General features: G+C 40.6%; 1 protein-coding gene across 2 annotated transcripts in view; it reads right to left on the bottom strand.

Annotated features, from left to right (window-relative positions):
• The window catches only part of TSG101 (tumor susceptibility 101), a 53,258-nt gene extending 35,632 nt beyond the window's left edge, over nt 1-17,626 (bottom strand). The window contains exons 1-5 of one of the 2 annotated variants that reach the window (XM_054025855.1): nt 17,462-17,626; nt 7,610-7,694; nt 5,005-5,070; nt 4,162-4,325; nt 2,433-2,559 (exon numbers count right to left, since the gene is read on the bottom strand). In XM_054025855.1, the coding sequence (XP_053881830.1) occupies nt 2,433-2,559; nt 4,162-4,325; nt 5,005-5,070; nt 7,610-7,694; nt 17,462-17,503 (484 nt within the window). In that variant the 5' untranslated portion in view covers nt 17,504-17,626. The remainder of the gene's footprint in view (nt 1-2,432; nt 2,560-4,161; nt 4,326-5,004; nt 5,071-7,609; nt 7,695-17,461) is intronic. The other variant, XM_054025856.1, reaches the window with a different exon arrangement.
• Between the last annotated feature and the right edge of the window lie 352 nt (nt 17,627-17,978).

Here is a 17,978-nt window from a genome sequence, read left to right as displayed (position 1 = left end):
TGCCCTTTCATGCCCCTACCATGGGCCTTTTTCAGCAGCAGTCCAACAACAATGGAGACTATGATCTCTGCTGATATGAACCTTGTCAGAAAGAGAGAGAAGCTGATTCAGGGCTGGAGCTTCTAGCGACAATCCTAAACCCGCAGTGTCAGGCTCTTCCTTTCTACTGTAGCAGGCAGTAGGTAGGGGGCAGATAATGGGAAATGGCAAGGAGTGGAGCACAGGAGAGCAGCAGATGAAGCTGGTCTGGTAGAAGTTTGGTCCCTGAAGCAGCTTCCCTTTTTGGTAAAGATCATGGTCTTTGAGAGAGTGGATGCTTTGGAGGCAGATACTGTTATCCTTAAAATACTTATATGACCCCATTACCATAGTATCCTGAGTGCCTGACAATCTTTACGGTATTTAAGTTACCACCACCCCGTGAAGTAAGGGACTGCTATTATTCTCACAATAGAGATGGGACACAGGCAGAGAGACTAAGTGACTTGCTCAAGGTCACACAGGAAGTCTGTGACAGAGCAGGGAGACCTGGGTTCAATTTCCAAGCTAATGTCCTAACCACTGTATCATCCCATCTCTCTAATAACACCAACCAGCTGCTGGAGAAGAAGAACACTTTTCCTAGGGCATGGTGAGGAGGGAAGTGGGTTTCCTTTGAGCAGGCAGGTGGGTTTCCTTTGAGCAGGCTAGGACAGGGAAGGCATTTAGAGCAAGGCTACCTTGAAATGCTGTCACTACCCCCACCCCATCTGTAATGCTCCTATTTTGTTCCCTCTGCACTAGAAATGTCTTTCCCGACTCTGCATTGCTGCCCTATTATCTCCACACCCTTCCATAGCAAGCCTGGTCCCACAAACCAGGAATATGACCTGTTAAACTGCAGATTGTTTGTTGGTTGGGGCAGCTGCAAGCAGAAGGGACCTGATCACTGTGCTTCCTCCTGGCAGTGCTTCAACTACCAGCTCCCCAGCTAGGTGTGGAGGGGAGCTGGTTCCTTAGAGGCTGTGAGGAATGTAGCTCCATGCTTTCTTTGCTTATCTGACAACAGTCCAACCCGGGGAACTCCCTGGTTGACCAACTAAGAGTCCCAGTTTGGTGAACCAGAAGGTTCTTCAAACAAGGGCTCACCGCAGAGGACCTGAAAGCAAGCAACCATAGAGGCTGGTGGAGTAATGGAGGTAGGTGGTAGAGACAGATCCCATCCGCTAACAATAATCTCTCTCAGCTCACCTGCACACACCCCTTTCCTCCTCTGGTCATGCAAAATTCTGCACAACCTCCCTACAAACCAACATGTCAGACCTATGAACACGATCCCCTATTAGTATCCCTAGCAATTTATTTTGAATTATTTTTTATATTCCCCCTTCCAATGGGATTTTATGCATTTCTGTGTTCCTATAGTCTCTAAATTTCTTCCACTTGTGTTTCTTACTCTGTTTTCGTGTGTGTTTAAGGTCCTTACAGGTCTGAATCCCTTCCCCTCCCCACCCAAAAAACATAAATATGGCTGAAATCATGTGTGGAGGAATCACTGGAGTGTGATATGAACCATGGTATTTCCACAGAAGCTAGGTACATTCCTAGTTCCATACGAGCCCTAGAAGTATTAGACTGAATTTGGCCCAGAACTCTTACACTGCCACGTGATGAACAAGTATGGATCTGGTTTGTTAACCTCTTCCCCTCAAACCTGCTTTTGGTTTGTCTCTTCTTTAGTTGGTCTAATCTAGCCTCTCCATCCGATGCTTGATCCTCTGCTTGTACAATCTTTTTGCATTCATACTCACCCACCCCATCCTTCTGACATAGTGTAACAAAACAGTTTAGAAAGCCTTAAAAAAAAATACAGTGCTTAAGGTAAGAGTTTAAAAGGAGGTTGCAAAAGTTAAAAAAAAAAGGTATGTGAAAGGAAAAAAAACCTCAAAATCGAAGGGGAAAATCAACGGAGTCTGAAAATCTACAAGGCAATTCTCAATTTGATTAACCAATGATTAAGAAGCCAACAAACAGAGAAAGGACACAGGTACTGTTGTCCTGGATCCTGGAGCAAAAGTTTTTAGAAAAATTATAACAAAAAGAATTGCAATTATCAAGATAGAAAATGAGTAGGGCACAAATAAGGTTATCAGAGGAAGTCGGTATAAGGTAAGAATGAATGCTGGCCATGTCTACAGATGGCAATAAACAGCCAAACTTAATAGTTTAATATGATCATACATTTCCTTCTATTAAAATATTATGAGAGCCAAAAGCCAAATGGTATTATGGCACAAAACAAAAACCTTTCAGTACTACAGAAACTGGGCCATCAGCTTTCAACACTACAGAGTACAATAAATCATTTGTCAAAATATTGCATAGGGCAGCAAAAACACTTGATAATGAATTGAAAATACTTTAAAATATATATATATGTGCACATCACTTACTATTTGGTGGCCCTGTTGCTTGGTATGGTTGGTAGGATGATGAAATGGTAGGCCGAGAAAAGACTGGAGGTTCCTCTCCGAACACCACGATCATAATTTGAATCAATCCTATCAAGTCTGACTGGGGCTATGAGGGAAAGCAGATCAAAAGCTGTTGATTTTTTTTATTATTTTTTTTGTACTAAAGACAGCTTAGTTGACTACTAACAATAATGACTGAGTACCATCTCATCACATACCACTGGTCAGCTGAATATTTCCCCCCTCCTATTTATAGACCCAATCTAGTAGATTCCAATTTAGTCAGCTGGTCCTACTAGCATGATGTTAAATAATCAAGAGGGAACACACAGCTGGAGTAGTGCTGATACAGAGCTAAACTCTGGACAATGTATGGTTCCACATGAATTACAGTACTACAATGACTGAAGAAAGACTAAAACTACCATAAAAGTTTAGTTATTTTAAAAACCTAACCAACACTGAGTCATGAAAATTAAGTACAGAAGACTAAACATTCTAATGGTTCCAGCCCACATAAGGTGCAGTCTTCCCTCAGTTTGATACACAGCACAATAGTTAGATTGTTGCAGGTCATTAATGAGGCCATTAAAGATCACTCTTGGAGTAGCAGTGGCCTGTATTCAATAGCCTGATTTTCACTGCAAACAGTATAAAAAGATGATTACATTCAATGTACAGCTCAGTGTCAGGCAAACTTCAAATCCAGAGTTATCATAATGTGATTTGGAGGTAAAATTGTATCTTATTCCTAAAAGTATGTTTACCCTTATTGTTTCAATGGCAGTATAAAAAGCAGTCTTTATTCACATTATAGTACAGAGAGACCAGCTAAAAGTTCCAATATTAAGTGAAGTCTTTTCCCTAACGGGGGCAGAATACCAAATAGCAGAGAGGGACAAATACTCACAAGAGGTATCAGAGGAATGAGCAGAGATGTGAGGATATGCTAAATTTTGCCCTCCCTTTTACACATAAAGCAGGAAGTTCCCTGAGTGCCTTTGCTGCTGTTTCTTAAATTAAAACTTTCAACATGAAAATACACTCTTTGCTTTTCAGGCCATGTCTATAAAATAGTGAGTGCTCTCTGAAGGAGAGTTCAGAATATAAACAAGTTATAAAAACAAAGCCATTTCAAATGCCATTTTTTATCATCTTTTCAATAGGTTTTGCTAAGGTTTAAAAATTTAGACTGTTCTACAAACAGTTCATCTTTATAGTTTCATCTTAAGTTTGTCACAGTACTATAATTTTGTCCCAGGGACATCCCTGAAAATCCCTAAATTGTCTTCAATAACTACACTCGCCCTACTGCTCTCTTAAGGACCTATATCCAATCAAACCTGTCAGGAAAGGAAGCCAACATGGATTCCCCTTTTGAAACCACCAATGCTGTGCTCCTTAACTAGCCAGAAGAGTTGTCGTTAAGCAGGCATAGCGAGCTGGCCAACAGTGAAAGTGATATACTGAATTTATTAATTTAAGGCAGTAAAAGTGACATTCAGACAACAGTTTTTGATTAAAAGTTCCAATCCAATGTCCATTCAGTGTCAATTATCTTTCTGGTAATGTGGTGTTTGATGAAAAGATCACCACTGTTTTATTGTTCAAAGCCAAAATGACCAGAATTAGTTAAGAAACTTGATATAATAATATAATGGAATTCAAGAGTAATCAGTTTGAAGGATTTCAGATTAATCATACTTACATGTTTCCACTCATGCAGATAAGGAAGATATATCTTTCCATTTGCATCAACATGCTTCCCAGTTTTAATTGTCATTGAACTAGTTGGTTTAACAAAACAGATTGGGGGATTGAAAGGGTAGGTATCCAGTAGCCACAGACATATTGGGATATTGTATGTGTTACCTAAAGAAAAGTTAAAAAAGGTCTGAATTTATTCTTCCTCCTCAACTCATTCTAACCTGAGATTTTTAAAATAAACTACCACTAATTACTCATGACTAGATTACACCATTATCTTGAGATCACAAAATTAATGCATGAACCAAAATTTGAATCACACTGAAGTATGGGTATGTAGAGTAAATTGAACTTCACCACATACATATTTAATGAAGAGTTCCTGGTTTAGCCATAAGCTCCGCCACTATAATTTACCACTAATAAGGTATTTTGCACAAATGCCACCCCCCAACATGAAACACAGAGTTCCTATCTCTAAATTATCCTTAGTCCCACTTGTGAGTTGTTTGCAGCCCTCCCCCTCAGTTGGCTGACAGCAAAAAACTTTTTAAAAATAAAAATGTTGTTGAGTAGTGACAATAGCACTACTGTGAAATAATGATGTTGCTTCCCACACTATCAGATAGGTAGAGGCTTCCTGAAAAAAACAAACAGCCCTGAGACAAATACAACTTGTACATTATGTTGGAATTCCATAACACAGCAGAACAAACATCTTTTAAAATGTTACATAACATAGTAAAGTTTTTTTAAGAGAATAGTGATGATTAAAACTGAACAATCTACAAGCCAAAATAATCTTCCAGATGATTTGAAAACAAAAGAAAGATATGATGCATACCTCTATAAGGCACAGGAATGGTTCCAGTGAGGCTCATCAGGTCCCTGGATGAGCCATCATTAAAAACTGAAAGACAATACACAGTATTAAATAATTTTTGCCGAGTTAGCTTTGTGTTCCAGTTACCTAAATCTTTTTTGGCCTGTGTGATCTAGAAAAATATTTATGCTGTTCTTAAAGAGTGTCTCTTTCTTGACTATTACATATCTATAAATTGGTAAAATATTTATTCATAGCTGATTAACACCTAAAAATAAAGATTTTTAGAGATGGGGAAGACATATTAGAAAATAAGATCTCCTATCCCTACAAATGTAGGACTGTCTCCTACACTCAAAGCCCCATGTGAAGATGCATCCACATAAATTAACACATATCCCTATTCTGAATCTAAGCTCTCATTTGAGGGGAAAAAACCACACTAGTTCTTATGATTGTAAAGATGTCCTTCAAAATATGAACTGAATGCAAATTCAATGCACTGTTGTCTGCATGTGTCTACCGACATCCTGAAACAACAGTTCTGAAAGACAAACTGCTTATGCATCGCAGTAGGGTGGTAAATCTGAAGCACACTGAGGATACCCCTTATATGTCAACAGTGTTAACTACTTCACTGTGGGTAATTTTAACAGAAATATCAAGCTAATGTACTTAATCATGGTTGGACATAATGGCAGATACTGGCATGGTGAAGAGAAGCAAAAACAGCGGAACAGTTAGCCAGCGTCAAGGTTTGCTGAGGAGTGAGAAATTCAGGCCCTCCTCCCCCTTTCAGATTTAAAGTCACTTTCATGCCTGCCCAAAAGGTGTGGAGGGAGATACCTCTTCCTCCCCAGTCAAAAGCTTCAACTGTACCCTGATTGCCAAAAAACTAAATTGCCTCGCATGTCTTCCCATGTGCCCAAAGTGACAAATGCCTGTCCCAAGGTTTCCCCCTGAAAACTTCTACAATACACATATATTTTTTCAATACATAAACCTGCAACAGACTGAAAATTTGGGGACAGCATACATTTAATTTGCTATACAACCAACAAGGGATACTATACCACTTATATGGAGGAGGGAGTATGAGAGAGGTCTTGGGCAAAGCAGCACTGAGTAATTCTTAGGTTGCTGCCCCATAATTTAGCCTTAACTCTCAACGTAGACAGAAGCCTTGGCTACGCTGTGTCTTCACTCTTAATAGGTTATCAAAAATCAATCTCTCCAGTGTCAATTATCTTTCCGGTAAAGTGGTGTTTAGAATTGAACACAAGAAATTCCACAGGTGCAGTCTCACCAGAGCAGTTTAGAAAGGAACAAGTACCTTTATGCTTCAGGATATAAGCCTTTCCATTTGCAGCTCAAAATGGAATTGACATTTTGAGTACCATATCACAATACAAAATCATGTCTAGAGTTCTGTTCACTTTTCTCCCTTCAGTCCCTTTCAGGGTTATTTCAGGTTCTCTCTCCCAGTAAATGTTTTAGATTACTTCCCCCCAGCTGTTGGTTTGTATTTTTTTTTTCCAATTTAAAACTCAGTTATTTTCTACCTGTTTTTAATTGCTCTAGGTCTCTTTGAATATTTCTCCCAAATTAGAGCTATCTGTGAATCTGTTTACTCCCTCATTTCGATCTTGAGCAAAGAAGCTAACTAAACCCAAACCTCAAACTACACCTCTACCCCGATATAATGCGACCCGATAGAACACGAATTCGGATACAACGTGGCAAAGCAGTGCTCCAGGGGGGCGGGGCTGCACACTCCGGTGGATCAAAGCAAGTTCGATATAACGCGGTTTCACCTATAACGCGGTAAGATTTTTTGGCTCCCGAGGACAGCGTTATATCGAGGTAGAGGTGTAGTTCCTGAAGTGCTCCCTGGAACACTTAATACATTGCCATTTATTGCCACAATTAAAAAAAAAAGTTAACGTGACAGCAGTTAAACCACTGATAGGTTAAGCAATTAAAAAATATTTATAACGTGAATTACAAAAACTCTGAAACTGCTTTCCTACACACATGAATGTAGGCTATTATGCCTACCCTAACAAATGTCAAGATGTTTCACTGTTAACAAGACACTTTTGGAAGGGGGGGGGGGTCGATTTACTGTTCTTTATAAATAAATATAACAATCAGAATATCTTATACTAGAATGGAGCTGAATTTTCCATCTTCCCATAGATTCCAATAGGGCAACAGACTGACTATTGAGCAATACACAACAGTACAACTCTGCAGGATCAAACAAAACTAAGCTGTGAGGAACAAAGCACTTATTGTCAACATTAAAGGGGAAAAAAATTCCTGTGTACATTTCTTTTTGAATAAGTGTTCTCTATCTAAGTTTTTTCCCCAAGGAAGATGTGATCCCGTCAATAGAATTTATTTAACAGAACCTCACATTCTATACTGTAGCTTCAGTCCTCTCCCATAAAAAGCTATTTAACGGAGTATAAAACAACAAAAATAAAAACTTATTACCAGATATAGGTACCAGTTGCCAACTAAATTTTACTAATTGCAAACTTTAAAGCTGAGGAAATGCCATGCAAATACACTACACATTTAAATCAGAAACAAGAGAAGATTTTCTTATGCACAAACTCACCATATGCATCCATTACAGGTTTGAGGTCTTTGTACTGGGTAATAACACTGGTGGTTTCCTGCACCGTCAGATCTCTATACTTATACTGAAAAACAAAAGCATTTAATGCCTGTGTAGCCTTTAACATGCAAAGCCATAAATTCTATAAAGTTCTGTCTTACATTGGTTTTCTTGGAGACAAGCAAATTGGTCAAAAATTGCATTTGCAAGGCTCTAAGTGAAGCACTTATCTACAAAAGTCAAATCCTTAAAAAAAAAAAATCACCTTTTTAGTTTGCAAAAATCATGTATGTAATGTTATGGTTAAAGTTCAGACTAGTTGTAAATCAGAAGAGTAGAATCAAAGCTGTCCCATGTGGAAAAGACCTAGCGAGTTATCAAATCTATTTTCCCTCTATATGATGTAACCATACAAAAGTTTACAACATGTCTTCCCATTAAGGCCTTTTTATTTATACTACAAAGCCAAAACAGAACAAAAGCAAAGGAAAATTAACCGGAATGCTTTTTAGCATTTTTGGGGCTGGTGGTATTTGTGGTTTTAAGAAATCTTTCTCAACCTGCATAACGAGCATGATGGATATAGCAATCCCATGCAGTGTCTTTGGGGACCATGCTGTTCTAAATGTTTGGTATTACAGTGGGCTAGGGCGATCGTATGCTACTCCTGAGGGAATTTTGGGCCAAAAAAATTAAAAATTCTGCAAAATTCTGCATATTTTATTTGTCAAAACAACACAATGTAATCATGCGAGTTTCAATTATTTTGGTAATTTATTTCAAAATACCTAGCAGCAACTATGTCTGTAACAATACAGACAACAAAAAAATTCAGGAAATGTTTTTTGACAAATAGATTTCTTACTAGGAATATTAATACAGAACTCTGAATAATAATTCATTTAAACTACAATACAGAAGGGTATTTCCTGCACTCCTCAGAAGCAGTGCAAAGGCTTGGGGAAGTCAGGGGTAATGGAGGAGCTGAGCAAGAGAAAAATAATTGTTGGGAAGGAGCCTGAGAGTGTGAACTTGGAGGGTTGTTGGGTGTGGGAAAAGTATGGAACAGGGTTTTTGGTTTGTTTTTTTGAGGGGGCGGAGGGCTGTTAGGGAGCCTCCCCATGCAGACTCTGGCTGATTCCTAGCTTCTCTCATTCAGTCAGGCACATCTGCCCCATCCCCATGTGCCCTGGCACCCCCCTCAGCCACCCCCTCCCCTATCCCCAGGTGTCTTTGGTCTACTAGGTTGCCATAAGACAGAGGGTGATCTTTGGTAAGTTTTTATCATGTGTATAGGAACTTTTATTATTTTTTATATCATCTCTGTGGTGCTGTTACTTTAAAGGTGCTTGCTTAAAAATGGCTGTGTGGTAACTTGTAACTTCTGGCAATACACTGTTCATTGCCCTTGGAGAGAAAGCAATTCACAGGCACTGGGCTTTAGGTGGACTGGCTTTCTGGGGATACCACAGTGTAAGGCAGGGAGATGTGCAGCCTTAAAACCCTCAGTCACACAGGAGTGGGAACAGGGCCCCTACCCAAGAGAGATCATGTCTGGGAGCCGGAAACATTAAGTGGGTGCCCTCAAGGAACCTGACAGGAGGAATACAGAGTGCAGTGAACCATGACAAGTACTTAAACTTGTTTTGATACTCAGCTATATAACATTTGTGACTCATAAAATATGTAAATGAAGCTCAGTGTGATGTGAAATATTTGTTCAACATACAAACTTATGTAGAAAGTAACCATATTCACAATTCCTACTGAGACAGCAGATGCTCTTTGCTGCTAGAACAGACATATGTGCAGGGACACAGTGGTGAAGGCCACAAGAAGCATGGTGCCACCCATTTCAGGTTGTGCCAGTGAGAGCACGATTTTCAATCCTGCATGGATTCAGGAGCACTGCTTATACTGACTGTTCAAACTGAGCTAGAGGCAAGTATTTTTATGTTTAAGTTCAATTTTTATTTGAAGTGTGTAAGTGGCATTTGTGAGGAACACAGTGTGAGGAATCCCCCTTTAGAGAGGGGATAATGTGGAGACAGGGTGACGTCAGTCTAATGGTGAGTGGAGGCAGGAATGTCTTCTCCTCATAAAAAAGCAGAAGAGATGTCTACAAAGAGTTGTGGGCCTGGAAAGGGTACAGGTAGTCCCAGGCTCCAGGAGCACACCAAGTCAGCATAACAGCAGCAGTACTGCTGTCTCATGGCCCACCCCTTTTGTACGGTCTGAACCTACTCCCATAGCAGCAGGGAGAAGCTGATGTCATGGAGATCTGTAAAAATAGGCAGTCTACCATATAATTCAATAGTTCTCAAACTAGGCTTCATGAATCATCAACAGTCCACAAATCATCTGCTCATGGGCAGCAGAAAGCTAGCTTGGCATATGATCATGTCTCGTCTCCAACTGCTAACCTATACCAAGAAAGGTATACACTACTTTTCTAATATTCTTCCATGTGACAATTACAGTAATTGGTGTTCATATAACATCCCTGTAGCAACGTGAGGGAGGTATGCATGCAACTATAAATGGAAAGGAAGAGTCCAACACTACAAAAAAGTTTCAGAACCCAAGTGTAAACACCACAAAGCACTTACTGAATACTATTGATGTTTAGCAATCTCAAATTAGTTCAAATGTAGTCCCTGAGTAACAAACTTGTTATCTAAACCAAAGGGATATCGCTGGTCCTATAACTGCTCATACAAGTAACAACACTGAAGGGCTACCTTTTTCTTAAAAAGAACAGGGGTACTTGTGGCACCTTAGCGACTAACAAATTTATTTGAGCATAAACTTTCGTGGGCTACAGCCCATTTCATCAGATGCATAGAATGGAACATATAGTAAGAAAATATATATACATACAGAGAACATGAAAAGGTGGAAGTTGCCATACCAACTCTAAGAGGCTAATTAATTAAGATGAGCTATTATCAGCAGGAGAAAAAAAACTTTTGTAGTGATAATCAAGATGGCCCATTCCAGACAGTTGACAAGAAGGTGTGAGGATACTGAACGTGGGGAAATAGATTCAATTTGTGTAATAACCCAGCCACTCCCAGTCTCTATTCAAGCCCAAGTTAATGTCTAGTTCACAAATTAATTCTAGTTCAGCAGTTTCTTGTTGGAGTCTGTTTTTAAAGCTTTTCTGTTGCAAAATTGCCACCTTTAAGTCTGGCCGTGGCTACACTCGAAACTTCAAAATGCTGCTGCAGGAGCGCTCCCACAGCAGGGTCGCACGCGAGCGCTGCAGGTACTCCACCTCCACGAGGGGATTAGCACTGTTTACACTGGCGCTTTACAGCGCTGTAACTTGCTGCACTCAGGGAGGTGTTTTTTCACACCTCTGAGCGAGAAAGTTGCAGTGCTGTAATGTGCCAGTGTAGCCGTAGTCTCTGTTACTGAGTGACCAGAGAGGCTGAAGTGTTCTCCTACCGGTTTTTGAATGTTATAATTCTTGATGTCTGATTTGTGTCCATTAATTCTTTTGCATAGAGACTGTGCGGTTTGGCCAATGTACATGGCAGAGGGGCATTGCTGGCACATGATGGCATATATCACATTGGTAGATGTGTAGGTGAACGAGCCCCTGATGGTATGGCTGATGTGATTAGGTCCTATGATGGTGTCACTTGAATAGATATGTGGACAGAGTTGGCATCGGGTTTTGTTGCAAGGATAGACAGAGACAAACACCTACAAGAACTTCAAAAAGATCTCACAAAACTAAGTGAGATTGGGCAACAAAATGGCAAATGAAATTTAATGTGGATAAATGTAAAGTAATGCACATTGGAAAAAATAACCCCAACTATACATACAATATGATGGGAGCTAATTTAGCTACAACAAATCAGAAAAAAGATCTTGGAGTCATCGTGGATAGTTCTCTGAAGACGTCCATGCAGTGTGCAGAGGCGGTCAAAAAAGCAAACAGGATGTTAGGAATCATTAAAAAGGGGATAGAGAATAAGATGGAGAATATATTATTGCCCTTATATAAGCCAATGGTAAGCCCACATCTTGAATACTGCGTACAGATGTGGTCTCCTCATCTCAAAAAAGATATACTGACACTAGAAAATGTTCAGAGAAGGGCAACTAAAATGATTAGGGGTTTGGAACAGGTCCTATATGAGGAGAGATTAAAGAGGCTAGGACTTTTCAGCATGGAAAAGAGGAGACGGGGGGGGGGGGGTATGATAGAGGTATATAAAATCATGAGTGACGTGGAGAAAGTAGACAAGGAAAAGTTATTTACTTATTCCCATAATACAAGAACTAGGGGCCACCAAATGAAATTAATGGGCAGCAGGTTTAAAACAAATAAAAGGAAGTTCTTCACACAGCACACAGTCAACTTGTGGAACTCCTTGCCTCAGGAGGCTGTGAAGGCTAGGACTATCACAGGGTTGAAAAAAGAACTAGATAAATTCATGGAGGTTAAATCCATTAATAGCTATTAGCCAGGATGGTGTCCCTAGCCTCTGTTTGTCAGAGGGTGGAGATGGATGGCAGGAGAGAGATCACTTGATCATTACCTGTTATGTTCATTCTCTCTGGGGCACCTGGCAATGGCCACTGTCGGTAGACAAGATACTGGGCTAGATGGACCCTTGGTCTGACCCAGTATGGCTGTTCTTATGATCTCGATCAAGCATTCTTAAAACTACAATACCCACATGCTGAAGTGAAAAAACAGACTGACAGGGCCAGAAAAATATCCAGAAGTCACCTACTACAGGACAGGCCCAACAAAGAAAATAACAGAACGCCACTAGCCATCCCCTTCAGCCCCCAACTAAAACCTCTCCAGCGCTTCATCAAAGATCTACAACCTATCCTGAAAGACAATCCCTCACTCTCACAGATCCCGGGAGACAGACCAATCCTCGCTTACCGACAGCCCCCCAACCTGAAGCAAATACTCACCAGAAACCAAACAAAAACTCTAACCCAGGAACCTAGACATTATATTATTTTTATTACAAATGTGCACTGTAAAAATTAACAAAAAAATAGTATTTTTCAGTTTACCTCAGACAAGCATCTTACTGCAATCTCTTTATCGTGAAAGCGCAACTTACAAACGTAGATGTTTTTTGTTTGTTTCATAACTACACTCAAAAACAAAACAAAGTCCACTCAGTCCTACTTCTTGTTCAGCCAATTGCTAAGAGAAACCAGTTTGTTTACATTTATGGGAGATAATGCTGCCTGCTTATTTACAATGTCACCTGAAAGTGAGAACAGACGTTCGCATGGCACTTTTGTAGCCGGCATTGCAAGGTATTTATGTGCCAGATATGCTAAATATTCATATGACCCTTCATGCTTTGGCCACCATTCCACAGGACATGCTTCCATGCTGATTACACTCGTTAAAAAACTAATGTGTTAATTAAATTTGTGACTGAACTTCTCGGGGGAGAACTGAATGTCTCCTGCTCTGTTTTACCCGCATTCTGCCATATATTTCATGTTATACAGTCTCGGATGATGACAGAACATGTTGTTCATTTTAGGAACACTTTCACTGCAGATTTGACAAAAAGCAAAATAGTTACCAATGTAGGATTTTTAAAGATAGCTACAGCACTCGACCCAAGGTTTAAGAATCTGAAGTGCCTTCCAAAATCTGATTGGGATGGGGTGTGGCGCATGCTTTCAGAAGTCTGAAAAGACCAACACTTCGATGTGGAAACTATAGAACCTGAACCACAAAAAATAAAATCAACCTTCTGCTGGTGGCATCTGACTCAGATGATGCAAAAGAACATGCACTGGTCCACGCTGCTTTGGATCCTTATCGAGCAGAACCCATCATCAACATGAATGCATGTCCTCTGGAATGGTGGTTGCAGCATGAAGGGACATATGAATCTTTAGCACATCTAGCACACAAATATCTTGCAATGCCGGCTACAACAGCGCCGTGCGAATGCCTGTTCTCACTTTCAGGTGACATTGTAAATAAGAAATGGGCAGCATTATCTCCTGCAAATGTAAACAAACTAGTTTGTCAGAGCGACTAGCTGAACAAGAAGTAGGACTGAGTGGACTTGCAGGCACTAAAGTTTTACATTGCTTTATTTTTTAATGCAGTTATTTTTTGTACATAATTCTTCATTTGTAAGTTCAACTTTCATGATAAAGAGACTGCACTACAGGACTTGTATTAAGTGAATTGAAAAATACTATTTTTTATTTTTACAGTGCAAATATTTATAATAAAAAATAAATATAAAGTAAGCACTGTACACTTTATATTCTGTGTTATAATTGAAGTTAATATATTTAAAAATGTGGAAAACATCCAAAAATATTTATATAAATAGTATTCTATTATTGTTTAGCAGGGCAATTAATCACAGGATTAATTTTTTAAATCGCTTGACAGCCCTAGTTATGCTTGTCAGATAAACATGAATGTTGCGAGACTTATGTTTGCAGCGTGCTGAAAGGTGTTGCATGTGTACAGTATTATTTCAATCCTAGTTTTTTTCTATGGCGACAGAGAAGAAAGCATTTATTATCACAAAGAAATCTAAAACATCTTAATGACACACTGCTTAGCTGACTTGGAATGGTGCATTTAAAACTATGAAGTCTGGTTGAAGACTTTTATAATTTAATTCAGAGTGTTATATCACTCCAATATATATTTCTCTTTATAGTAATTTCAAGTTTCTGGATTGACATTTTCAGATACTTGGGGGGGGGGGGGGGGGGGGGGAATTTTCTTTTTTTTTTTAAGCAGCACACAGAAAAGTGAGCTTTGGCAATAGTTTGATTTTTTTTCTTAGATTTAAAAAAATATTGTTGCAGTGACTGCTTTATCATCCTAGTTGTTCAATAATGTATTATTCCTTACTTTCAAGAGATATGCAAATAATGAGTTTGGCTACTGATGTTGCTATAAACAGAGCAAATGCTGCAACAGTCAGTCACTCTCATGTGATTTTTAAGATTATTCAAACTATGGAATACCGACAGACTGAAAAATACTGCCTAGAAAAGAATGATATTTGAGGGAGTATTTTTTTCTTGTTTCTGAAATGGACTTTCTCCAACTTAAGAGTTATTTTCAACTACACTGTCAAATTTAAAATAACTTATTTCAGCTACATCTCTGCAATTATGTAATATGTCTGTGCCCTTTATCTTCCTTTTCATTCCAATTTATATTAAATAAGCAAACAGCTTTTGATCTAATATTTTATGTCCTTTGAATAATGGTTCAAAATATAAACTGTCAGTTTGAATAAGGGTTCAGAAAGAGTATCCAAAATACCTATGAGAAAATAAGCAGCTATTGACTTCTAAATGTATTAAGCTGAGCAAATATTTAGCTCTTATATGTAGCGCTTTTTCAGTCAAGATTTCAAGCCACTTTACAACCAACATATAAATACTTCCACTTTATAGATCAGGAAACAGAGGCACAGAGCCTAAGTCATTTGCCCAAGCTCACACAGTAAATCAATGACAGAAGTAAATACTTACTTGCAGAGGAAATAAATCTTTATGTTCACTTAAATTAGATGTCATTTACTGTAACAGTTTTTGAATATTTCTCATTAGAAATACCTAAAAGTCTCCTCTTTATAGCCACACATTTAAGAAGTATAATATCTTTTCTGTGAAAGCAAGTCCAAAGAAGTGGAGAGAGGTTAAGAAGCCTCTCTTTTCATCTGCTAGTAGGTGAACAGCAGTTTTCACTGAAGTCATATGTAACAAATTAGGATGAATTTCTTTTTATTATATATATGATCTGATTAACACTGTTCCAATCCTCTGCATGGACCTCCAAAGTGAAAAAAAGAAACTCACTACCTCTTCCATCACAACTTCTTTCTCAGAAAGTAAAACAGATTACTTTCCTGGTTTTTTTATATACAGTCAAATTAGATCTAATTTTGTAGAAAGCTCATAAGTGTAACTTCAAAGATGAAACCCTGCCCAGACTCCTCTGAAACATGAAGTAATCAATGCTGTACACCCAATATGAAAAGCCTTTAAATATTACAATACAGTGCAATGTTCTAATGACAGTAGCTGGTGGCAGGGACTAGCTCAGTATGATTTTAGCGTGGACCTCAGCTTCAACATTTAGGTGGAGCAGCTTTTCTTGCAGACACTTCAGTAGGTTTTCTTCACTGTTACTGAAGGCCCAAGCAAGTCCTTGTATGGCTGCTAATGTGTTTGTCAGGTGACCACTTAAATGTTGCAAGTTAACATAGGAAAACAATCTCAGAGATTGAGTTTTCATCGGTCAATTTGATTGACCATGGGTAGTAAGTGACCACAAATACAGGTTTACTACATGTGAATGAATAAAGGTTGTCTCACAAATCTGAATGTTAATTACTGGCAGTCTCTGGTTTCTACAAATTTACAACTGCTAAGTTTATTAGCACTATTTTCTCAATTTTGCACATCTGAAGGGTATGCACAACTATTACAACCCATTAATTATTGGTTCAATCATAACTGCAAAATCAATTTCTAAACATATTTTTTTTTTAACTAAATATGGATGGTACAGAGGAAACCTACCACAGTAGCCAATGTAATACAGAAATAAGTGAGTACAGTATTTTAATGTTAATATGGAAAGCACTAACACTGCAGTGCAAATATCTTACTCAGTATAGTTTTGTTCCATTTTTTGTGTAAGGACAGTCTCTGCTGTACAAGTGGTTTTTCCTGGTCCCTAGCGTGGTGGTTTTAAAACCAGTTTTAGTGAGACAATAAGTAAACACAAGGCAAGTACTGTCTTTTTTCTTTGTATGTGTACAGTCCTTGGCATAATGGGCTCCTAGGAAATACAGTAAAAAAGTAGCTAAACGAATTTAGCTAAATCCAACCACTATTAAAAAAGACCTCTTAGAAATGATGATACCACCACACTTACTAGACCGGTTACTATAATACTTTACATTTATATAGGATCTTTCAGCCAAAGAACAAAACAAAACACTTAAACACATTATGGGGAAATGGAAGCACAAAGGTAAAAACGATTTGTCCAAGGTCACAAAGAAAGTTAGTAGAACTAAGTAGTCCTGACTCCTCAGCGCCAGATTAAGCCCATGGCTTGCTCAGCGGGTTAATAGGAGGGCAGCCGCCGGACCGATGTCAAACTGAAGTGCTCCGAGCCAGCGAAGCACGACGGGGACCCACAATTATTTTCTCTCAATGACTCTGAGATCAGGTTTCCTTGAGCCTCAAGCAAAGGGGCTGGTTTTTCCAGCTACCGGCGATGGACGAAGGCAGGTAAATTTAAATTCTGCTGACTCCTACATCACCCCCGTCCCAGAGGCGAAGACCAGGCAGGGCCCGGCTCCTGTCCCAGAGACACCTATGCGGCCCCTTACCCCCCGTGGGGTGGTGGCAGAGGCAGGACTCGGCGCTGCATCTCCGCCCAGGGGGGTTTGCTGTACGCGTCGGCCGGGGACACACCAGGGCGGTGGGAGACGAAGCCCCGCAAGCAGGAATCCGTGTCCCGCCCCCGAAAGAGGGGCGAAGCTCCCCGTTCCCTGGCTCAGGGCTCCCTACACAATAGCGTCCCAGGGGCCAGGGCGGGTCTCGTCTGGCTGCTCCGGGCTCCACCCCAGCGAGACGTCCAGGACGGGAAGTCCCGGGGAAAGGGTAGGAGGGGGCCGGACCCCGGCTTGGAGGCGATCGGGAAAAGCAGCCGGCTCTAGGAGATACCCGGGGGGGGGGGGCGGAACAGACCAAGCCGCCCGCTGCCGGGGGTGTGGCGAAGCGGCCGGGGTGTGTGGGGGGGGCGACCGCTTCCCAGGCGGCAGAGTCTCGGGAGCGGCCGCTTACCTTGGCGAGCATCTTCTTCAGCTGGGGCTCGGACAGCGCCATGGCAGCCTCGCCCCCCTGACCCGTTACCGTTGCCGCGGCGCAGACGAGAGAGCGGCCTAGCGCGCGCCTCCGGCTCCTCCTCCTGCATAAACAGGAAGCTCACCGCGCTCTACGCTTCCGGCAGGCCCCATGTCCGCCGGCCCACACGTCACTTCCGAACTCGGGGGCGCTTGCCCTCGTCACGTGACAGAGGGGAGTTCAGGCAATACTGGATCTCGGCCGAGAGCTTCGGAAAGGTCATGTGACATGCAGGGGCGGGGCGGTCACACACTTTTAGACCCGGGGCGTGGTAGGGACGAGACAGCTGCGCCTGAGCCCGCAAGACGTGGAAAGTGGTTCATGGGCAGCACGTCTACGTTTAAAAGTGGTTTAGCTGAACCGGTTCTGAACGTTTCCCTTGCAGGGACCTTGCCTTAAAGAGTGTGTCCACCCTTCAGCTGAAGCAGACTGGGCCTCACCGATGGGGCAGCACCAC

Source organism: Malaclemys terrapin, chromosome 4, assembly GCF_027887155.1.
Source record: "Malaclemys terrapin pileata isolate rMalTer1 chromosome 4, rMalTer1.hap1, whole genome shotgun sequence".
Taxonomy (NCBI): domain Eukaryota; kingdom Metazoa; phylum Chordata; order Testudines; family Emydidae; genus Malaclemys; species Malaclemys terrapin.
The sequence above is the reverse complement of the archived record's forward strand: the minus strand, read 5'-3'. Positions and strand labels throughout refer to the sequence as shown.